Below are 25,250 nucleotides of genomic sequence, written 5' to 3' on the forward strand. Positions count from 1 at the left end.
ACCCATGACGGGTATATCTCTACCTGGGTTTGTGGAGATACACCCAGAGGCAGATGAAACTACAGAACAGACTTGCACAACACATGGTATGATTTTATTAAAAGTCAGTGGCAAAACAAATACCAATTTTTATGGAGTAAAATGTAAAATTTGCATTAACTTATGGAAAAAAACGTGGCTTTTAGAGTTACTTTAAACCAAGCTCCTGCTTTCTATTAAAGATAGTTTTTTACTTTCCTGTAAGTGAAAATTTCTCACTGTTGTAGAAAAGTGTGAGAATATCTTCCCAAAGGAGAAAGAGAACATTTAAAGTACTATATTTTATATAAATTCATCCTAGCAGTTACCATGTATGCTTAGCCACAGTACTTGATATTTATGTACAGGATATAAAAAGGTTTTATGGCTATTACCACAAAAACAAAGTCTTAATTTTTCAAGAGCATAAACTGAATAGTGTATCTGCAGGTTGCACAAAATTTTTCGGTCTTTCATTTATACTCAGTCTAAAACTTGTTTAGGAAATATAGTCATAGAATTGTTTGTTAAAATAATATTTTTAGCGCAAGGAAAGCACTTAACAAAAAAGTAGATTGATAAAAATATTTTAAAGCAAAATGACTAAACAGCCAATTAGATAACTATGGCAGCCTGATAGTAGATAGCTTTGATGGATTTGGTAACTATTAACAATTGTTTACTTGGTTTTATTTATTTATTTTTTATTTTTTTATAGGTCTGGGAGTGTAGCCCGGAGGTAGAAGGGCTTCCAGGAACCCCAGTACCACCAAAAAAAAAAAAAAAATAGGGCTGAGGGTATAGTTCACAGGTAGGATGCCCCTGAGTTCAATCCCCAGTACCAAAAAAGAAAAAGAAAAAAAAATTTTTTTTTTTTTTTTTTTTGGTGGTACTGGGGATGGAACCCTTCTACCTCTGGGCTACACTCTCAGACCAATTTTTTTTTCTTTTTTTTTCTTTTTATTTATTTTTTATTTATTTTTTATTGGTGCACTGTATTCATACATTATAGTAGGATACATACTTTTGTAGACATACATGCACACTTTTCCCAGTCAGCCCCCACCCAATCCCCACCCCATTCTCTCCCTATCCCTCCCTCCCATGCTTGGCTTAGTAGTTGACATCTAGTATTATGGCAATTTATCTAAAATTAAAAATGATAATCTCACATAACAGTTTCATTTGTCTGATACCAAGCTTTTGATGACTTAAAGATAACATTTCAATATTTCTTTTTGCTTTCTTTCTTACCAGAGAATATTTTTTTCTATTTTTTAGGTGAAACTATCATATATTTATATATTTATTTTTCAGAAAAAAATCTATCCTAATATGGAATATGGAGTCTAGGTACCCAAAACGATCTTGAAAAAGAACAAAGCTAGAAGATATATATTTTCTGATTTCAAACCATATAAAGCTACAATAATTGAAACAGTGTAGTACTATTCTAAAGGCAGATATATAAACCATTGGAGTTAAATAAAAGCCTAGAGCTAAATTCTTCCCTATATTGTCAAGTTATTTTTGACAAGGTTTCCACGAACATTTGGTGGTGAAAATGATAATCTTTTAACTAAATATTGTTAAAAAATAATAATTACATGGAAAAGAATAAAATTGGACCCTTACCTAATCTCATATACAAATATTAACTCAAAATAGATAATAGACCTAAATATAAATCTTAAGACTATAAACTTTTAGGAGAAAATCTGGGTCATAAAACCTCTCAACATTGAAATTGGCAGTGATTTCTTGGTTATGATTTCAATGGCACAGGCAACAGAGGAGTATACAGACTCCCTAAAAAATTTAAAAAAAAATTGTATATCCAAAGACAATGTAAACAGAATTAAAAGTTACTAATAGAATGGGATAAAATATTTCCAATTGCTATATCTGAAGGTATATTAATATTCCAACTAGAAATCCTAAAAATTAACAACAATAAAGGCAAACAATACCATTTAGAGATAGGTAAAAGACTAACATAAATAATGAATCTCCACAGATAACCAATCTTAATTGTCTGTTGGATGGAAAATCTTGTTTCTCTGGTTCTGGTGTGTGTTACCTATTTCTTCTTTGTAGTTAATCTCTTTGAGTATTTTCTCTAGTGCTGGTTTTGAAGACATAAATTCCTTCAGTTTCTGTCTGTCATGGAAGCTTCTTATTTTTCCATCTAATTTGATAGAAAGTTTTGCTGGGTAGGAAATTTTTGGCTGGAAGTTGTTTTCTTTCAGAGTTTGGAATATGTTACTCCAAGCCCTTCTGGCTCTCATGACTTGGTTTGGGAAGTCTGGAGTGATTCTAATTGGTTTGCCTCTGAATGTCACTTGGCCCTTTGTTTTTGTTGCCTTTAAGATTCTCTGCTTGGCTTCCACATTGGTCATTTTGACAATTATGTGGCGTGGGGATCCTCTTCTCCGATCCTGTCTAAAGGGAGTTCTATAAGTTTCCTGGACCTTTGTATCAACCTCTTGCTCTATGTTTGGAAAATTTTCTGCTATTACTTCTTTGAAGAGATTGTTAATCCCTTTGGTTTCACTTTCTTTTCCCTCCTCTATTCCAATTATTCTTAGGTTAGCTCTCTTAAAATGGGCCCATATTTCTTCAATATCAGATTCCTGCTGTCGGATATTTTTTTCTAGATTAGAAACTATGCGTTCATTTTTGGATTGCTCATCTTCTAAGAGCGAGATTCTGTTCTCCATGTGGTCTAATCGGTTGTTTGTGCTTTGAATTGAGGCCTTTACTTCATTAATTGCATCCTTTATCTCTTTTTGGCTCTCTCTGAGTTCTTTTCGAAGAACCTCTATTATTTCTACAGTTATTTTCCTGATTTGATCTTCTAGAAATCTCTGATTTTCTGTTTTATTCGGTTCTGATGTTGTGGGGTTGTGGGCATTCATTGCTCCAGTATTATTCCTCTTTCCCATGATTTTGGAAGTTTGTGCCTTCTCTGGGTTCTTCCCTTGGGTCACTATGATTTCACTTAAGGTGCTCTGGATCTCGAGTCATTAGTATCTCGGACCCCACTACTCCTTTACTGGGTTTTATCACAGAGTCTCCGACCCAGAGAGTCGATAGAGGCTGCTTTAGACTGTGGGGGGTGCCAGGTTGCACGTTCTCCTATGGTGTGATATCTCTGCCACCGCCCCTCCCCCACTGGGTCAAGTCCCAGGGAGTACAGTACTGGGATTTCTCCTCTGTGGCCCGCAATTTGACTCACTGTTCTTGAGTACGCAGATGTAGCTGTACTGGCCTCGCTGAAATCGCTGCTGCTGCCGCCGGTGGCAATATGGCGCCGCTGCTACGCCCTCATCTATGGGGCTGGCGTTTTTCTTCTTGATTTTGATTTCTACTCTGAATCCCTGCAGCATGTGCTGAGCTCGGCCACTGGGAGCTTTAGATGCTCTCTGCGCGGAGAAATCCTGCCTAGCTGTTCCGCAGTGGCTCACCTCGGCTTGCTGTAGCGGTCCCGTGAATTCGCCGGTGCCTCCGGCAGTATGGCGCTGCTGCCGCGTCTGCAGCGTCCTCGGGCGCGAGGCCGGTGTATCTCCTCTGTGGCTCTGTTCTCAGTCCGCTTTCTCTCTGGAGCCTGGTGATTTTTTGTTTCACTGGTGATGGTGTTTTCTGGCTATGAAAGGCGCTGATTTTGTGGTAATGGAGATTTGTTGTTAGCGGGGCTCTTAAGCCCCGCTTTTCTCGGTCGCCATCTTCCCGGAAGTCCTTACTTGGTTTTAATAAGAACAACCTTGATCCACTCTGAGATAATCAAATGTACGTTGGCAGAATTTCAAGGCCTGCTTTTTACCTCAAGCATCCTACGAGCTTGGCCACCTTAGCACTCATCTTTTATATATGTTAACTAAAGTGTTTTAAATTGCTATATGTTAAATTTCTAGTTGTTTTATTTAAACATTAACTTTATATTTTCAAGGCCTAGGATTTAGCATTTAAATAAAAAGTACTGAAGTAAAACTCAAGCAGAAAAGTTTCCATTAAAATGTTCAGAAAAAGCTTTGCAGATTTCTAATTGTATATCATTTAATATTTCTTAGCTTCACTTCTTTTATGAAGCAGGCCAATTATATTTTCCAGTTTATTTTGCAGTACTGGGGATGGAACCCAGGGGCATTCTACCTCTGAGTTTCACCCCCAACCCTATTTTTCATTCTTTATTTTGAAACAGGGTCTCACTGAGTTGCAAAGGACCTCACTGAGTAGCTAAGGCTCACCGTGAACCACGATCCTCCTATCTCAGCCTCTCCAATACTGGAATTACAAGTGTGTGCCACCACGCCCAGCTTATTTCCTGGTTTTTAAAAAAATCCTTATTTTACAGAGACTTGCTAACTGAGTGACTTGTAGTCACTACAGCTTTATCATTATGGATCCACATCATTACCTATGTATTGCCAGTTGAGCTACCCATCAGTATCAGACAGCATTCATCAGTGAGGACGACACAGCATAAAAGATGTTGTTCTTGTTCTTGAGAGGCTTTCAACTGTGTTATAGGTGCAGTGTATTTACAATACAAATTAAACTTAAGTCATCACAAAACAATAAGAGTATGAGCTCCTTGGGAGACAATATGTTGTTTCCTTTGCTTGATAAGTCATATCTAGCACAGCGAGAGATTCATTTTCCAATATGTACTTACGAACTGAAGTTTTCCTATTACTCTATAGATAGGCACTTAACAAATGCACTTATATGTAATTAATATTTTTATTTATTCATCTAATTCTTTAGATATATTTCATGTCCTACTCTTACTAGGAACTACAGCAGCAAAACCTTTTGTTTTGTACTGATGCGATATTGGCTTAAGTCAGTAAGTCAGTTAACAGCATTTATTAAACCCATGTCTAAGATTATGAAGTGCATTTTCATACATGAAGCTTCAACCATTTACAAACACGCATTCTACATTTGTTAAGTCAATATATCACTTATATTTTAACAAAAGTTTGTAGGCATATTTCTGTGTAACTGAATATGTCAGTGAAATATATATATATAGATGTTTATATACTCAGATTCCACTGAATGAATGAGGGTGAGAGTACTCACTGGGAACCCAATGAAGTGAGGGGCCCTCACTCTCTTGACTAGTATAATATTTGATACTATTAACCATTCCTTCCTTGTAACTCCACCTCTCTTGAGTTTTGTACTTAGAAATTTTCTCTTGTCTTTTTATGCCTTCTCTTGCCAGTCCCTTCTACTCCTGCACTTTGACAAATTACATCTAGTTACAACGTCTCTCATAGGTTGCTGAATATTGGACATTTCTAACTGATTGTCCAACTAGCGAGGTAAACTCAACACATTCAAATGAGAATCAGCTATGAAGGAACAGAACACAGAAAGGAGTTAGAGACAGAAGACCTGGGTTCAGATTGCATCATCTCGAGACAACCACTTAACCCATCTGAACTTCATCTGTAAAATGAGCAAAATAATCTGCCCCAAAGGGTTCCTGGCAGGATTAGACAAGACAATGTAAAAATACTTAGTTTTCAGTTTCTTTGTTTTTGTTTTGATATTTTCTTGGTTATACAGGCTCAAAAACTTTGAAGCCATCCTTAACTCAGTTCTCTCCCTCAGTCTCTTATGATTTAAGATGTCAACATGGGTTCTTATTCTTGGCTACTATAGAAATAAAAGCCAGAACTGCTGCAAGCTTAAGCAAGGTTTTATCATTATAGGCAAAAGGGAGGGGCAGAGTAATGAAAGCACCACATCAGACATGATGGAGTGCCTTGAAAGTGAGACACTATTTGCCTTTGAAAATGCAGTCTTCTTATAAAATTTGTTATCTTGTCTTCCTATTGGCTAGCAGGATGGGAGGCCAACTCTAGTCAAAAAGTAGGTCTGTGCTAGCTTTTTTGGTGGCCCCTACTATTCATTCTCACAAGGATCTGACATCATCGATCATGGCTCACATTGTTCTTTGTTCATTTTTAATAACTCTTCAAAAAGAAAGTCTTGATGGAAGAAAGTCTTTGTGGAAGTTTTAACATCTTTATCTCTTATGGTAACTTGTCTGCTTAACAGCCACTGTAGTTGCCAGCTTGTTTTGTAACACAGGAGTGTGGCTTTCTAAAATAAGAAGGCTTTAGCTACATTTGCATTATCATTAGTAATCCATACTGGGTTAATGCAGCTTGCTTTTTCATCTTTTAATTTGGTCTGAACATTGTGAGGGTCTGTGGAATTCTTTTCTTCTAAGTGTAGATTTCTATAATTCCCAGCATTCTGTGTTCTGCACTTTATCTTTTGGCCCCAGCTAACAGCCAACCTCCAACTGACGAGGTCTTTGGCTGGAGTTTGTTTTGCCTACGTATAGCTTATTGTTATTAGCAATTAATACTACCCTTATTAGCAATCAATGCCACCTTCAATCCCCACTGATCTTCATGTCTAATCAGGTGCCACAAGCTACAGACTTTCCTCCATAGCATTGTTCCTGTACACCGTGACCAAAATCATCTGCACCAGAGGATCTGCAGGTCTGCTTAACTTCCCACCTAGACTGTTGCTATGATACCTAACACAAGGCCGGAGGCACTCAGCACTTGTTAGTCAATCAGCAGAGACTCTTAAATGATCTCTCATGTGATCCTTTCTGGCATGCTTCTTAAAAACAAAGCACTCTTGAAAATCAAATCAGACAAAAGCCTTTGTAGCTGTTTCCTTACAAATTATATCCAGATCTTTCACCTACAGTAGAGGATTAATTGTCTCTAAATTGTCATTGCTGGTTAGTCAGCTGAACTATGCGCCTCACTGTTCTTAGAGCACACAAGACACTCACCACATGAGTGACTCCTGCTTCATTTCACCCAGAATGCTTTTGCATCCCTTGCCCTCCCTTTCTTATTGTTCAGATGCTCGATTCTGCCCCCCTTAAGCCCCGTGAAAGGAGCTTTCTGTGCCCATTCCTGGTTCTTGCACTCCTGTAGGTCATGACTGTTCCTTGCTTTCACCAATTCTTGAAAACCCTCCAGCCTTTCTGAGATGCCTATTAAATAGCAAAATTTGTAGTTTTTAAAATGTGACAGCACAAATTTCAGTCTAAGTACAGGAGTGTAATAGTGAGTGCTTTGGTAGTTCCAGAACATGATATTTAGGAAAGATTTTACTGATTTAGGGTCAGAAAATGATCCATTTGCAGGTATAGTAGGGTTCCCACCCCAGATGATAGTGTGGCTGCTTAACTACTTTGGACTCCTTAGTGAGCATCCTGCTAGGTTGCAACACTCTATCAGCCTTCTCCACCACATTGTGTTCTCCTCTGGGATTAATTGGGTTTGGGAAGCTCATCATTTTTCAACTCTGGTTGAACTCCTAGATTCACCAAGTCTTTGTAAATGAGAAAGGCAAATGCTGGAAACTAGATCAGCTAGACTCAGGGAGAGACCACCCACAGGGAAAGACTTGTGTGATTTTAGCTCACACTCTTTCAGGCCCTGAGTTATTATGCAGGTGAGAAGCTAGACATGTCCCATACAGGATTACTTACTTCCATATCAGAATGATTCATTATTCAATTTCAATTTAATCTAGATTCATGCATACTTTAAGACCCGATGGTAATTTTATGAGGATGGCCAGGTGAGGGCAGTGGAGAGCCGACAAGCGAGTCAGTCCAGGCTTGTTCTTGAGATTTTCTCCTAGCTGGCCCCTTCCTCTCCTCCTCCAGTTCTCAGATCAAATATCTTTTCTGAAAGATCTTCCCCAAGACCTTATCTTAAGAAATGATTTTATTTGTGGTCTGATTTCCTATCTTCCTCCCTTGGAATAAAGGCTCCAGGGTAAGGAAGAAGAGGGTCATTCCTGCTGTTTTAACCTAACCTGCCAGTTAGATGGTTGTGCCATATACTGAGATGGGAAACACCTTGGAGGTTCAGGTTTGGGGTCAGGGGCTGGTTAAGTTTGAAAGGCATTTTACATACACAAATGAATGTATCAAGTAGATAGCTGTATATTCAAGTCTGAGTATATCCAGCAAAGTTGGGTAGAGATAAAGGCTAGAAATAAAATACTGTAATTTGTTAACATATATATATATATATATATATATATATATATATATATATATATATATATATATGAACACCAAGGAACCTGATGAAATCACCTAGAGAAGGGTGTTTGTGGAAGGCGGCCAAAATCCTGATACCCAGGGCAACCCAGCATTTAGATGTCTATCAGACTGCTGGGCGTGGGGGGAGTATAGATCATTGGTAGAGTACTTTCCTAGCATGCACTACACTCTGGGTTCAATACCCAGCATCCCATACACCCCAAAATAAATATGTCAGAGAAAAGCTAGCAAAGAAAACTATGAAGGAGCAGCCACTAAGAAAAAAGCCAGGAATATTTAGTTTTGCTGAAACTAAGAAAATAAAGTATTTTCAGGAAGAGAGGATTGCTCAGCCACCATAGCTTTAGGTAGAAGAAATATATAATATCTAATAAGAGAGCTCTGATTTTTGCTATATTTCACATTTTAGCATTTTTTTATTGACTGGGTAAGTATACTCAGATTGAACCAAAATAGAGCTATTGTATGATTGTATCTTTAGAAAAAAACCACAAAATATAAGTAATAAGTTTTATGTATCTAACTTATGTTCTTTTATATATAACTTTGTTCTTTTATGTATGTAACTTTATGTTCTTTAATATGTAACTTTATGTTCTTGAGAGTTTTAAAGAAAATCTGTTATTTTCTCTATATATATTTTGTGTTCTCCCATAGGTTTAATTCCTGCTATGAATTAATCCTATCACGTTTCTGTACATGGGACTTCAGACCATATGGTATTACAGGAATAAAAGTAAAGCGTGTCATTAAAGTTAACAACCGTATTCTGAGACTGAAATTTGAAGAAAAATTCCAGAAGTTTTTGGATCATGAAAATATCCATGATTCAGAGTAAGAATTTGAATTCTATAATGAACAATTTTACAAAAGTCTGTCTTAATTTTGTAAAAAGGACTCCATTTTAAAAGTTAACAGTATTGAATAAACTCTGTTAATAAATTTTTCTATCCATGCATCTTTCATGGCTAGGATGACTTCATAACTTATCCATGCCAGGCCTCTTGTTGAGTGTGGGGTTGGGGAATGGAGATATTAATAGTGACTCTGGAGCACTGAATGTAAATTGTAAATATTTCTGGCAAGGAATGTGGTTACATATGACTAAGCTATTGTGAAATCAATTCTCAACCTTTTTTCTGTTTCGATTACTCTTAAGGAGCTATCGCAAGATGCTGGAATGCCTTTTTTATGTTTTTGATCCTGAAGTTACAGTGAAGAAAAAGCAACTGCTACAAATACTTGAAAAGGGATTTAGAGACAGTGAAACAAGCAAGGTAATCTAAAATGCCACATAGAGCAGTGCTCGGTTCCTAATGAGTACAGTTCTGCCACCAATTCAGCATGAGTCCCAATCCCATTGTTCAAATGTATGGCAAATTTCCACTTCTATCTCACAAAAGCCTCAGTGACATCATAGAAAATACAGCATCTTTCCATTTTGGATTATAGTACAGTAAATCCATTGGTTAATTTATCTTGCTCTACTTAATCTCCATAGGTATCTTATTTTTTGTTATGATCCTTTTGTTGTTTTTTAAATCTTTAATTGAATAAAAACCTATTACGAATCTTCTATTGACTGCAAACTCTACAGAGTTTACATCTGAACACGATTCCCTTAACTTTGCTGTACTTCCTGGCTACCATCCTGGCTTCTCTTTCCTTTCACTGCCACCATTCCTTTTTTCTGCCTCACTACTCCTGTCTTGCTGCTTATTCTACTTGATCACTAGTCACTCCTGAGCTCCAAAATATCTAACCCACTTAGCTCCCGCCCTCTCAGTGAGGCAGCTGTATCACTCTGGCATAGAGCAGCGATTCCCAAGCTTTTTCCTACCACAGCACACATAAAATCATAACATTGTTGTATTCAAATCTTGGTCTTACTACTCACCAGCTGAACGACTTCACCTCTCTGTGCTTATTTCTTTCAGTTTTTAAGATGCAAATTATAGTGGTAGTTGTTTTGCAGCGTTGCTGGCAGGGACACACACACACACACACACACACACACACACACAAAATAACAAAAAAAAATGCATTCTGGATGTGTTGAGGAAAGTAGGAGCAGATGGCAGGTCTTTATGTGGGGGAGCAGCTTCAGAAGTTCAGGCCAAAGATGTGGTGGCTCTGGCAGGATGGTGGTGGCAAGAGTGCTTTTGTTTTATTTTTCTGGATAGGATATATGACAGAGGTTAGGAATCCAGGGTTTCAGAGTCAGAATGTTCACATTCAGTTCTGAAAACTGAACCATCCTGACAGAGCTTGGGGGAAGGTTGAGATTAATGCTGCCCTGTTTTCTCCCCACCAGCCTCTGTGCGGAGGGCTTTACCTCCTGACTCTCCTAAGTGAGATGAACTGTCTCCTTGAATTCTCCCAGTGGTTCTCAGTGCTGCTGCTCCCACCAGGGCAGCCCTCAGCCACAGTGACTATTCGGCACTAAACACATAGTTAATACAAACTGATGAGAATTGAGCTGGAATTGATTGCTAAGAAGGATAGTATTTATTGCTAATGAGAATAAGGTATGCTTGAATTGTTCATAAAAATAAGCTATATTTAGGCAAAAAAATAAAAACCTTTCTTCTGTCTCTAGGATGTCAGCCAAAAGCCCCAGCTAAGGCTAACCTTGTCCAGCTAGAAACTGGCTGATAGCTGGGCTGGACTGTTACAGCAAGAAAAGATAAGATGTAAAACACTGAATTGCTGAGAATTATAGAAACTTGTACTTAGAAGGAAAAAATTCCACAGACTCTCCAAACATTTAGACTAAGTTAAAAGATAAAAAAAAAGCTGTACTGACCCAATATTAATAACTAGCAAAAACAAATAGTTAAGGCCTTAAAACCTCTATATTTTATTTTTTGTGTACTATTCCTGGGGCTCTTTTTTCCTTCATATATATCAACTCCTCTCTGGTAATCTTTAAATTTAAGCTAAGTAATTTTTTTAAATGTCTTGAAGCACAGTCCATTTCTCTAAGTGGCATATAGTCTTGTTTAAGTATTTATTTATTTATTTATTTATTTATTTATTTATTTATTTATTTTGGTGGTACTGGGGTTCCTGGAAGCCCTTCTACCTCTGGGATACACTCCCATGGGCTACACTCCCAGACCTATTTTTTAACTTTTTTTTTTTCTTTAATGTGGAAACCGGGTTTCTTAAACCAGCGTGGCTGGCTCCGAACCAGCGCGATCCTCCTGTCTCAGCCTCCCAAGCACGGGGATTACAAGCGTGCGCCACCACGCCTGGAATTCTTTAAGTTTTTAATTGGTGCATTGTAGTCATATTTCTTAATGGAATACAAGATGGTAGAGGTAGCTGGGCATGGTGGCACACGCTCGTAATCCCAGCGCTTGGGAGGCTGAGACAGGAGGATTGTACAGATTTGAAGTTAGCCTCAGCTACTTAGTGAGGCTCTCAGCAATTTAGTGAGACCTGTTTCCAAATAAAGTATAAAATAGGTCTGGTAGAAAAGTCCCTGGGTTCCACCCCAGTCACACACACACACACACACACACACACACACACACACACACACAAAGATAGATGGTAGGGGCAAATATGCACACATCACCCAATTAGCCCTTACCCAATTCCCACCCATTCCCTGCCCACTTCTTATGTTTCACTTAGTGATTGACTCCATCCCCTCAGTTAGGTCGCCTTATTTGCTCATCTATAGTTTCTCCTTCTTTGTCTAAAGTTCCTCCTATGACCTATTTTCTCCCTAGCTTCTACATATTAGGGAGAGCATCTGATTTCTTACTTTTTGTGACTGACTAATCTCACTTAGCATAATGTTCTCCAGTTCCGTCCATTTCCCCGCAAATGATGTGATTTTGTTGTTCTTTATGTGTTTTTGTTGTTCTAGATTTCTAGGTTATGCTGCTCATCCAAGGAGTAGAGAGAAATACGCAATGCTCTATGTTATAAGATGGGTTTTGAATTAATAGACAGTTGTGTTAGCAATTTAAATGAGAAGTGTAGCATAGGTTGGCAGTGCCTGGGTAAGACAGAGTGATGGCTGGAGTGGAGAAAAACACTAGCTTCAACATAACTCCCTAGTACTAAATAAGCCAATGTTTCAAATGATGTATGCTAAACATAACTCAATGTTTTTTTCCTGTCTTTGTCATCATCCTCACTGCTATAATCCAAAACGACTGACACACAATTTAGAGAAAGGAAGATTTCTTTGCTCAGTTTTGGAGGATTTTGAGGTTCAAGCCTGGAAAGGCCAGTAACTGTGAAGCTTAAGGTATAGTGGCAGAAAGCACGGAGGGAGAGAGGCTCCACTCAAACCAGGGAGACTATAAGCCTAGAAAACTAGCAAGGGGAGGCAAGAACCAACATGTAATACCCAAAGTCACACTCCAGAGACCCCTCCTTAGCAACCAAATTCTACTTCCAACATTGCTACTTTGTTTCCATGAGGGCTAGGGGGACATCTGAATCAAAACCATTATACTCCCTTCAATAAATGTTGTTTCCTTCTTTTTCCTGGGGCAAACAACTCATCCTTTAAGTCATGAAATAATGCTAGTTACAATGCAAACTTAAGATTTACATATGTAATCACAATAAGAAATGCTTTGACTGAGCAAGGTGGCACATGCCTGTAATCTCAGCTACTTGAGAGGCTAAGACAGGAGGACTGCAAAATTGCCAGCCTGGGCAATTTACCAAGACCCTGTCTCAAAATTAAAAAACAAAAAGGGCTGGGTATGTAACTCAGTGGTAGATAACCCCTGGGTTTAATCCCCAGGGAAGAAAGGAAGGAAAGAGAGGAGGGAAAGAGGGAAGGAGGGAAAGAGCATTTTGTTTCTACAAAACAGTATGGATTATTAGACCAAAAATTATGATATAAATCTCATTCTGATATAATCTCATTCCCACAGGACTTTCTTTTTGGAGTTAACAAGATTGCTAGTGGATACTCAAAACAGGAAAGCTGTTGCCCCTGCACCCCACAGTGTTGTCAATCTTGACTTTGGTCAAGGAACAAATTTCCAGGAACAAATTTTGTTCTTTATATATAAGTCTGTTTGCATATGAGTTTTAAATATTTAAATGGCTTTACAGAATGAAGTTGGACCTAAAGGTTACCTGCTTTCCAGTGAGTCTGGCCTGCTAGTTGCTTTGTCCATACATACACATAAAATATTAAATCATCTCTATTGAAGTCAAAGTATTGTCAATTTTGTAAAAAAAAAAAAAAAATCAAACCGGTTTTTTGTTTTGTGTTGTTTTTACAGCTACCTCTCAGAAAAGAAGCTGTAATTCTCACTAACAGCCTAAGTATGTGTGAGTGTCCCCGAATTGAGTTTCTACAACAAAAGTACAAAGAGGAAAAGAAAAACTCAGTTGAGCCTGACCTCTTCAGACATGGTAATACAAATGTGCAGTGTCTTTCAACCCTTAAGTTCTAAGTCTTCAAATACATTTTTAGTGGGGTCTATTGGGGATGGAACCCAGGGGCCTTTGTGCCTCTGGGCTACACCCCTAGACCTATTTTATTTTTTATTTAGAAACAGGATCTCCGAAGTTTCTGAGAGCCTCCCTTAGTCACTGAGGCTGACTTCAAACCTGTGATCCTCCTGTCTTACCTTTTCAAGTACTAGGATTACAAGCATACACTACCACACTTGGCTTGAAGCACTTTATTTTCATACCATTTTTGATATTTGATTTTACCAACCAGGATATTTTCTTCACACCATTTCATATTTCATTGATTTTCTCTATTAGTCACAGTCCACAAATACCTGGTGAGTGGTTACTGTGTATCAGCATTAATAGGGAGAAACTCACTTGTTACTCAGACACTTAATCCACAGGTACTTTTCACAGTCTGCTTTTGTTCATTATGGTATATCACAAAAAGAAACTCATATACATACACACATATTTATGTTACACACACACACCAAACTCCATACATGTAGATGTATACTTCATTCTTCTAGTAGCTACATTCCCCTGTTGATAACATATACAGGCTGTATTCAAGTCTTTTTAAAACTGATTAAAATAATATTTCACCAAGCATCATTATGAATGCCTCTTTATTAGGTATGAAAATTTCTCTACAGGATAGACTTGTAGGAAAGAGGAAATAGAATTTAGCTTTTCTATGTGATAATCAGGCAAAGCAGTCTGAAAGGCAGGACTTACTTGTATTAAATCATCATAATATGAGATGATAAGAAAATCTGATTTTGATTTAAAGTCAGCTGGAAACAAATTGTGATGTGTGCAGATTTGCTTTATAAGCTGTCTCATAGAGGATAAACATCTGTTATTTTAATGTATCCATACTTAGTACCTTATTTGCCATTTAAATATATAAGTAATATGAAAATATTAGAACTAATTTGCAGAACACTTTTGGAAAGGTTTACCCACAGATTGGTGGGGAAATATCAGCTTATCATGTCTGTTCTTGCCTCACCGTCTTCTGTTAATGCTTTTTTTTTTCTACAAGTATTTATGAAACTCTTATTTGTATTAAGCACTGGTCATTGATAGGGATACCACCTATGCAAACTAGACAGTTTATCCTTTATGGTGCTTATAAATATTGATAATCATATAAATAAATGTAGTTAGTGAAACTCTAGAATCTTGAGACTGTGAAGGGAAAAAAAATCCATCTATTCAGTAGATATGTATTTAGTGTTTCCTGTGATTTAAACTGTATTTATGCTAGGTGTCCCTGGACACAGATTAATTTTTACTCAGTGACAAAAAAAAACCTTAAACTACTTACTGACAAAAGTTATTTTAAACTATCTAATAAAAAAATCTCTAAATTATTTTGTTCTTCCTTTTCTGTAAAACTTTCCTTGATATAATCATAGAATTTTTCTTTATAACCATTTGCTTATTCAGCAAATGTTTGTTGAGCTCCTATTTTGGATCAAGTACACACCATGTGCCACTCACTTGCCAACAAGATAATCCAGATTTCCACCTTTACAGAATATATGTCAAGTCGGGGGCCAATGAAGAATGCTATATTGGAAAATTATTAAACTGATGGACTGTTAAAAGTGTTATTCTTTTTAAATTTAGGAATCCTCCTGATTACGAAGGTTTTTCTTGGCCAGAGTGTTCAGGCTCGTGAACAAGAATCCATCAAACAAGCCAGTTATCCAATGGTTAATTCAGTGTTCATTCCTCGGAAATATTTACTAAGTATGTTTGCTATAAAGAGAAATGTGCTTTCATCTTCCTGATTATGAAACATTTGTATTTAATACAAATGCTTACAGCTTAACCTTTTCCTAACAAAATTTGTAAACTTTATAACAATCTGTTTCTGGCTACTAATGATTTTTCTATTTCCTACCTCAATCACATTTATTTTTCTGTGTGCATAGTTTATTTTGCAAATTTTAATTATATAACTGTGAGTCTATACATAGAGACACACAGAGACATCCTTCAGTATCTGATTCTAGGACCACCCCCATTCCCACACACTAGTTCTAAGACCAGCCCCCACAATATCAAAATTTATGGATGTTCAACACCCCTATATAAAATGGCATAGTGGGCTGGGGGCGTAGCTCAGTGGTAGAGCACTTGCCTATCATGGGCAAGGTTCGGAGTTCAATCCATAACACCACAAAAAAATAAAATTAAAAATGACAATATTTGCAAATGACCTATATAATATTTATGTATACTTTAAGTAATCACTGTATTACTTATAATACTTCATACAAAATCTATGTAAATACTTGCATCATCATCATCATCATTTTGCAGAACTGAGGATGGAACCCAGAGGCATTCTACCTCTGAGCTATACATCTAGCCCTATCTTTTTTATTTTGAAACAGGGTCTCACTAAGTTGCTTAGAGCCTCACAAAGTAGCTGAGGCTGATCACTAATCTGTGATCCTCCTGTCTCAGCCTCCCCAGTACTGGAATTACAAGCATGCACATGTTCAACAGAGACACTTCTTTTTTTCAGTACTGGAAATGGAACCCGGGGGCATTCTACCTTGGAGCAACACCCCCAGCCCTATTTTTTTATTCTTTATTTTGAAACAGGGTCTCATTGAGTTGCGGAGGGCCTCACTAAGTAGCTGAGGCTGGCCACAAACCATGATCCTCCTGTCTCAGCCTCCCAAATTCTGGGATTACAAGCGTGCACTACCACACCCGGCTCAGCACAGACACTTTTTAAAAATATTTTTGTGCTGGTCACAAACCTGTGATCATCTTGTCTCAGCCTCCCAAGTAATGGAATTACAAGCCTGCACATACTCAGCACAGACACATTTTTAAGTTATTTTTGTTCAGTGGTGGTTTGAATCCGTGGATACAAAATCCATGGAATGGAAGGCTGAGTGGGTGTGTGTGCACATAAATGTTTTCAAAGAATTTAAAAATTTAACTTTTATCAGTGGTTTTAGAGTAACACATTTGTGAAAAATGCATGGCCATATATTTAATAGTGAACTAAAGTATAAGAAGCAACAGGGCATGGGTAAAATTAAACCCTGTTAGTCTATGTAATGAAAGGATGATGATAAAATTTATAGAATTAAGAAGCTTTATGTGTAATGGGGAGTTTTTTTAACTTCAAAAATATAGCCACTGGAAGTTATCTATAATAATTTATTTGTTGTTAATTTACATACGAGTGGAAAGTATTTCGTGTCATTGAAGACTGTTCGTTTTGCTCATTTTTGTTTTTTCTCTAGATTCTATCATGGGACAAAGACATTGTGATTGTGGTTTTCGGCAGTGCAAGTGGTTCGTTTTTGATCACGACCTTGTTTTGCCAGAATACGTTGTTGAATTTGAGTATATTACAGCGGTATGAATTGTTATGTATTTTCATAAGCAAAGCTTCCTTAAATGAGAACAGAATAGTAATTTGAAGTCTAATGCCATCATGCCAAGTTTATACTTTATATGTGTCAGTGTGTATGCATGTTTAATGGTTATTCTGTGAAGAACTCTGTTTTAAACAAGTCATTATAACATCTAAATATTTTCACTACACCAATATATGACTGTAGTCTCAAAGGAAAAGATTCAAACTACATGGAAGATTATAGAATAAGCACAAAAATCTGCCTTCACTTTAGACACACACACACACACACACACACACGTGCACGCACACACATGCATACTCTTTCCCTTCACCAAGGTATCCATTGTTAACAATTTTATGGGCTTACTTTCAATTCCATATATATATCTCAACATAAACCCTTTTAACTAGTAGAATCAAGTTCTAGGTCTGTGATTTTTTTTTTTTGCTTTCAAAAACAGTGTTATATTTTCACTTCAGTACATGTAGATGTATATTCTTATCCTTTTGGTAGCTGCATATTATTCAAAAGTAAGTACTCTATTTGATATTCATTTGTTGATAAGATATGTAGACATCTAGGTTTTTCTTTTTACCATTTAAAATATTTCAGTGAACATAATTATAGATACATATTTATGTAAATGTAGAAAAATTTTTATAGGATTTTTTTTACAGGATAGAAAATTTTTGGAAAGTCAAACGATAATGCAAGCTGGGCATGGTGGTGCAGGCTTGTAATCCTAGCATTCGGAAGTCTGAGATAGGAGGATCACGGTTCAAGGGACAGCCTCAACTAGTAGAGATTGTGAAGGGAAAAGAAATATCCATCCATTCAGTAGATATGTATTTAGTGTTTCCTGTGATTTAAACTGTATTTATGCATGCACCACCACACCCGGCACAGCACAAACACTTTTTAAAAATATTTTTGTGCTGGTCACAAACCTGTGATCATCCTGTCTCAGCCTCCCAAGTAATGGAATTACAAGCCTTTGCAATTCAGGGAGACCCTGTTTCAAAATAAAGAATAAAAAAAAAATAGGGCTGAGGGTGTAGCTCAGAGGTAGAATGCCCCTGGGTTCCATTTGCAGTACCACAAAAAAATGCATTTTAAATTGTGTTAGATATTGCTAAATTCTCTCCACAAATACTTGTAAAATGGCTAACCATTTTATAAATTTCCAATAATATGTGACAATAATTATTAATTTGCCTCCTTACCAACCCAAGATATAATCAATTTTTGACTCTCTGATAGGCAAAAACCAGGATATTTTAATCTTTCATATGCTTAAAATTATTTATAGTGGTACAAATCATTCTTTTCATATTATTTCATAAAATCCTTATATGCATTCTGGATCATATTATTTTATCTTATAGATATTTCACAAATGTTTTCTGTCACTTGTTTTTAATTTTATTTATGCCAAAACATTCTCATTCTAATTTGTAATTTATAAGTTAATTTTGTGTGTGTGGGTCTGGGGATGGAACCCAGGGGCATTCGACCTCCAAGCTACACCTCCTGCCCTATTTCTTATTCTTTATTTTGAAACAGGATCTCACTGAGTTGCAGAGGGCCTCACTAAGTAGCTGAGGCTGTCCATGAACCATGATACTCCTATCTCAGCCTCCCGAATGCTGGGATTATAAGCGTGTGCTACCACGCCCAGCTATAAGTTAATTTTTAAAGAGTCCATATCTCTTAATCTTTTTCTGTATAGATTCTGAATTTTGTCCTTTTTTCAAAAGGCTTATAATATTTTTCTTTATTTTCTTACAGTGCTTAAATAGCTTGTTTTAAATCTTTTAACTTTCTTAATACATCTAGAAATTATTTTGATGTAGGAGTGTTCAGATAATTTGTTTTCTTAAAAATGGTTAGGTACTTATTTAAGAATTATCTTTTTATTTATTTTGAAATAACATTTTATCTTTAAACTTATTTTTCTGTAAGGAATCTATATATAGATCTCTATTCTATTCCACTGATCTCTATCTAATCTTAGACCCTTACCACATCTGGTTTGGTTATTACAAACTCAATGTTTTGGTATGTGATAGGGGAAATTCCTTTTCCCTACCTTCACTCATCTTTTAAAAAATAATGACTATTCTTGATCATTTCTTTTCCAAATAAAATTTAGAATTAGCTTGTCATATTCTATTTTAAAATCTTAGTTGGGATTTTATTGAAATTATATTAGATTTAAATTTTAATTTGGGGTGAACTGACTCCTTTGAATTATTTGGCTTCTCATGATCATTTCCTTCGTTTTCTTCTTTCTTTATACAGGTCTTCACACCCTCCTCCTCCTCCTCTTCCTCTTCCTTTTCTTCTTCTCTTTCTTCTTCTTCTTTTTTTTTTTTTTGTGGTAATGAAGATTGAACCAGGGGCATTCTACCTCTGAGCTACACACCCAACCAACCCCATTTTTAATTTTAAAACAGGGTCTTAGTAAGTAATAGAGGCTGGCCTTGAATCTGAACCTCAGATCCTCCTTTCTCAGTTCCCAGGCACTAGGATTACATTACAGGCATGTATGGCTAACACATGCCTGGCTAACATTTCTTCTTAAGTATAGTTCTGGGCATTTATTTTTTATATTTCTATTATAAACAGGGTTATGTCTGTCCGATATGTTTTTAGTAAAAGACACAGAAACCCAGCAAACAGTAAACAGAAGCTCATTTAAATTATAAAACAAGAAACAGACATAGGTAGCACCTGGCTCCTGTGACCTTTCAATGATGTCAGCAAAGACCTTTGCTCTATCACCCTACTTGCCACATCGTTTCCTCTGCTAATTCGATTCTTTCTTCACTTCTTGGAAGTTTTATTTCTTCCCTTAGTTCCTCATTTCTTTTCTTCCATTTTCCATTAAGCCTTCCCTGTCTTCACTTTTTTTTCTCCTATTTTGCATCTGTTTCTTATTTCTTTTTTCTGGAAGATTTTTGCAATATTAGCTTCCAAATTGCCAGTTTGATCTGCTGCCATACCCATTTGGTTTCTCGGCATTTATTACAGATTTTTAATTTAGTAGTTGTTTTTATCTTAGCATTTCAGTGTTTATTCTTTTCTACAACAGTTTATTCTTTCTTGTAGATGCTTTATTCTCCCAGATTTCAAAAAAAAAATTCTCTGGTGAACAATTTTGGTTTCTTCTAGAACTAGTTCTGTTAGTTCAGGTAGCTCTTGTTTATATGTTCACAATTCTTATCATAATCACTTAATTATCTGTAATTGCCTAGAGGATCTTCCTATTTTTTTTATTTACTTACTCTAAACATCAAGTTCCTTTGGAACTGATAGTCAAAGTAATCACTTCCTTCATAATGTTTTGGCTAAAGGTTACATTTATTTGTTAAGTCTCTAAAGTTTCACAATTTCTAGTCCTTTGTAGGTGCCCTCTCCATTGTTATGAAATGTTAAAAAGTGATCTTTTTCCAGTTTTAAGGAATTTTAGTGAGTGGGATTGGTCACAGCAATGCTTAGCCTACCATCTCAAATTTCTCTCATAGATTTTCTAATGTGATTCTGATCATCATAGGTAATACTGTATAGCTTAAAGAAACCCAACTCATCTTTTCTACATAGCCTATTTTTCAAAATGATAAATACTGCAACTAAATTTTCAATATCTTAAATTTTTCTAGGTCAAAGTTCGTTCTTTATTTTCTTCATTCAACAATATTATTCTAGAAGAAGGCAAAAAATTTTCAGAAGGATCAATATTGTCCCAAGATTTGAAATTTGATGATGATATTATGAAAATGGAGCCCAGGATTAAGCCTCGACCAAAACTTATTAGTTTGGATGATAAAACAATACTTTCCCTTGCCAAAACCAACATTTACAGTCATATTGTGGTGAGTATTATGAGGAATAATATTATGAAATAAGAACATTGAATCTAGAATTATAGCTAGCATAGGAATTTTGTAGATACTAAACCACCTATCCAACAATGCCAGGTATCATTCTAATTTAAAAGTACTTAGCCCTCTCCTTCTACATAGATCATTTCTCTCCAGCAAAAATATAATGATAACCACCTATGAAACTTTGTTTTCTAGTGTCTATGTTAAAAGCTTTTAAGTATAATTAATTTAATAATACATTTTATTTAGCACAAATATCTAAAATGTTTTCATTTCAATACGTAATCAATATAAAAATTCATTAACCAGAGTGTTTCACACTGAGTCTTGATTCTGGAGTGTATTTTACACTCATAGCACATCTCAATTCAATCTATTTCAAGTGTTCAGTAGCTAATTGAGATGGCTATCCAGTTAGTAAGTGATTTTATTCTGAATAATCAAAAGTCTTCTTTAATGATTAAGGTGAAAGCAGATAAATTTCAAATCAGTTTCCAGGATTCTATTTATGTGATGAATAACATGAATTGATTTGCATATGTTGAACCAGTCTTGCAGCCCTGAAATGAAACCAACCTGGTCATGTTGCACAATTTTCTTAAAATGGTTATGAATGTGTATTGCTAGTATTTTGCTTAGAATTTTTGCATCTATGTTCATCAAAGATATTGGTCTGTAGTTTTCTTTTGAGGGATCTTTAGAGCAGCACAACTCATTATAGCCAAATTATGGAAGAACTGAAATTATCTCTATTTGTAGATGACCTGATCCTGTATTTAGGAGACCCAAAAAACTCAATCAATCTTTTAAATCTTAAGCATTAAAACCTCTCTTGCCTCTAAGCCTAGATCAGATTCCTATGCTATATATTCTCTGTAATTCCTAGACTGTAAATTCTGTAGTGGCTGAGATGGTGACTATTCCTTAGCACCAGGAGAATGATACAAGGTGGTACAAAGTGTATCACACATTAAGGCCACAACTGAGAGCTCTTTTAACATCAGAGCAGCATATTAAATAAAAATTTTCTAATAGCTGTGAGCAAAATTTCTTGTTCTAACAAAATCTATATATCATGACAGGGTTTGTTTTGTTTTGTTTTGGTGATACTGGGAGTGGAACCCAGAAGCTTTCTACCTCCGGGCTATACTCCCAGACCATTTTTTTCTATTATATTTTATTTGGAAACAGGGTCTCACTAAGTTGCTGAAAGCCTCACTAAGTAGCTGAGGCTAGCTTCGAACCCGTGGGATCCCCCTGTCTCTGCCTCCCAAGCATGGGGATTACAAGCTTACGCCACCACGCCCGGTTTGTGACCGTTTTTTTTAAAAAGCTAAATATACAAGTATCTTGAGGAAAAGATGGATGCCTTTTCCTAACTTATGCCTAAACACTATATGTATTAGAATCAATTCAACCAGTACTTGGCACAATGCCTAGCACACACTAGATATTCTTCAGCTACTTGTTTAAAAATGTTCCGCGATTCTTGCAGAGAAACTGGTTATTTGTTTGAACCTATAGAAGCAGTTAAACAAATTCATAGGCCTTCGGCAAATAAGTTATTTCTATGTGACACTATCATTATATGTGTTCAGTAAAATCTGAGATATAAATAAAAATGCAGAAGTGATTTTTTATCTTGCAAGTCAATTATATTGCTCCATTACCACATTTTTTAGATCCTTTGTTAATGAAGACAAGTTTTCTCAAGTGGTGTAAAATAGAAAGAGGACGCAAAAGTATTTTTTAAATAAGTGAGGTCAATAGTTTTAAGTCTGTTTCTGAAAATACTCAGAAAAATCCTTTTCAAAAAGTTTATGGGATTTCTTTGATGAAATTACTTTATCACCATCCACCAAATCTTTAAGATGTAAAGAGGCAATTAAGTCTTTACATTAGCCAGTTGTCATTACGGAAGGAGGACAACTTTATAACATAATGGTAATATCACTTTTTTATCATAAATGTGCAGATAAGTGATTACAAGAGCAATCATATGGCTGAAAGTACTAAAAATTATTTTGTACTGTCATGCCAAAATTTAATAAATTAATTTTATAATAAAAGTTAGTAATGAAAGGTTTGCAACATGATTGTGTTCTATCTGGTTTGAGTCCCCACAACTTTTTACTATAGTTTTAAAAGGATTGAATAAAAGTAGAAAAATAAGTAACAGAAAGTAGTTGTCACAAATAAAAATAAAAGCAGATGAGAGAATGATAATTGAAAATCAAGGTACATTTCTCTTACTTTTAGTCTTCACACCAGACTGAGTTTTATGAGATTGATACAAATAAAAAATTTATATAAATAAAACTTCCAGACTATATAATATTGAATTTTATATTCTCCTATAGTAAAATTAAATACTAAAAATTAGGGCTGAGGTATAGTCAGTGATAGAGCTTTGGCACCACACATGTGAGCCTCTGGGTTCAATCCTCAGCATCACAAATTTAAAAAGTAAAAAAAAAGCCTAAAAATTAGAATTGTCGCTGGAAGTGGTGGTGCATGCTTGTAATCCCTGCACTTGGGAGGTGGAGACAGGAGGATCATGTAGGTTCAAAGCCAGCCTCGCTGGCTTAAGAGACCCTGTTTCGAAATATGTATATAATGGGTCTGGGAGTGTAGCCCGGAGGTAGAAGGGTTTCCAGGAACCCCAGTACCACCAAAAAAATAAAAATAAAAAAAATTAGAGTTGTCATTTTCAGGTCTGGTTTTGCATTGATTTATCCACTTGTAATTTACTGATAATTTGCTATATCTTAATCAATGGGCTAAGTATTAGGTGTTAAATGAATAAATTCTTTCCCTGACTCAACAACATCAGTTTAAGTGGAAAAGATAGATATGTAGACAAATGTTAGGTGTCTTGGAGTTGCTGAGAGGTTCAACAGGTGATCAAGTTGTTTACATCTTTGAGATAGAGAAATACTTTTTCTATAGTCATATGGTTTTGAAAGACATGATTGTCTTCAGGAACTTGGGGAAATTTACAGTAACTCAATACAGGGATATAGGGTGGTGTTACGGTGGAAGACCAGGATATAGGTTAGAATTCAAGAAGAGGCATGAAGCTGTGGCTGGAAGAACAAGAGGTCATAGTCAAGATGAATTTCTGGAAGCCAAATTTAAAAGTTTAGATTCCTTCCTTTAAGGAATAGACTCCATTTTTAAAGATCCTAACTTGGCAACGGGCACATAGACTTTACTGGAGACAAACTGGTGGTGTGGAAATCCAACAGAAAACTATTGTAGTCATCCTAAAGAGAAATAATAGTTTGTACTAGGGCATTGGTACAGGTGAAAGATTATAGCCACTGGTTTGAAAAATGTTTCTACAATCAAATGTATATGAAAAAGAGGGTCACAGGAGATCAAGAGATAGGGAAACTTTTAATCAGAATTGAACTTAGGCCTCTCAGCAGACCTACAGGAAAGGTAATGAATTCAGTTGTTGATATGTTGAATGTAAAGTTTCTATTGACTCTATCCTGGATGATATACCCATATGTGATTTGTAAAGTAGTCTGATTAAATTGGACCTTCAAATTTTAGCTAGTTTTGACTGCTATTAAAATTTAGTTGTTTCTCCGTCTGAGAAATTTTGTTATATAGAATTTAGTTACTTGTGTACTAATATAGGGTGATAGTGATGAGCTAAGGAAGCTGCCAGTACACAGCTGGTTTTGTTATGAGAGTACCCATTCATGAATACTGTGGTCAATTATACTGATCATTTTCTCATGCTATTATTTATTTTGTAGGCTGTAGATAAATACACTGTTCACTTGATACTAATCATGACAATGTAGTTTAAAAACAGAAAAAAACATGCAGGCATAAGAATCTTCCCTAAATATAAAAATGTAATGAGTATAAAAACATTCATTTTTATATAGCCTAGGATACAATGTACAGGGGAAGTCTGGGCCAAATTTTGACATAGGCATTGCCTTAGACATATCCCCACCACATTCTTCAGTGTTCTGCCATCCTATTTCAATACCTTTAGCTTTTCTTTCTTATTCCATAAAGTTTCTTCCTCATATAGTTTCCTTCAATCAAGGTATATGTTTGTTATCTCTTTTCTGTGAAGTCTCCTATCTGATACCCAAAATCTTGAGGGCCTCCATTCATTGTTTACCTGCTAATGGAAGCCCTCAAGATTTGGGGTATCAGAATCTTGATAGATGAGGTGTGTTTGTGTGTGAGATATTTATATATAAAAGATATATCTATATGTAGATATACCTATTTTCTTATTTTGTATTATATGAGCTCAAGTAATTGTTCTAAACATTTTAGATATCATATTGCAATATGATGTAGAATGTAATCTGTTTTTTTAAATTTGTATCTTATTTT

At 35.9% G+C, this 25,250-nt stretch overlaps 1 protein-coding gene across 1 annotated transcript in view; it reads left to right on the forward strand.

Annotated features, from left to right (window-relative positions):
* Positions 1 to 25,250, forward strand: part of LRRC9 (leucine rich repeat containing 9) — a gene marked incomplete at both ends in the record, with an annotated part of 106,522 nt that overhangs the window by 22,157 nt on the left and 59,115 nt on the right. Inside the window, 6 exons of the mRNA XM_080707300.1 lie at positions 8,804 to 8,980; positions 9,306 to 9,423; positions 13,411 to 13,543; positions 15,230 to 15,352; positions 16,873 to 16,988; positions 20,655 to 20,867. Of these exons, the coding sequence (XP_080563426.1) occupies positions 8,804 to 8,980; positions 9,306 to 9,423; positions 13,411 to 13,543; positions 15,230 to 15,352; positions 16,873 to 16,988; positions 20,655 to 20,867 (880 nt within the window). The remainder of the gene's footprint in view (positions 1 to 8,803; positions 8,981 to 9,305; positions 9,424 to 13,410; positions 13,544 to 15,229; positions 15,353 to 16,872; positions 16,989 to 20,654; positions 20,868 to 25,250) is intronic.

Source organism: Muscardinus avellanarius (assembly GCF_963383645.1).
Source record: "Muscardinus avellanarius genome assembly, chromosome: 12".
Classification (NCBI taxonomy): Eukaryota; Metazoa; Chordata; class Mammalia; order Rodentia; family Gliridae; genus Muscardinus; species Muscardinus avellanarius.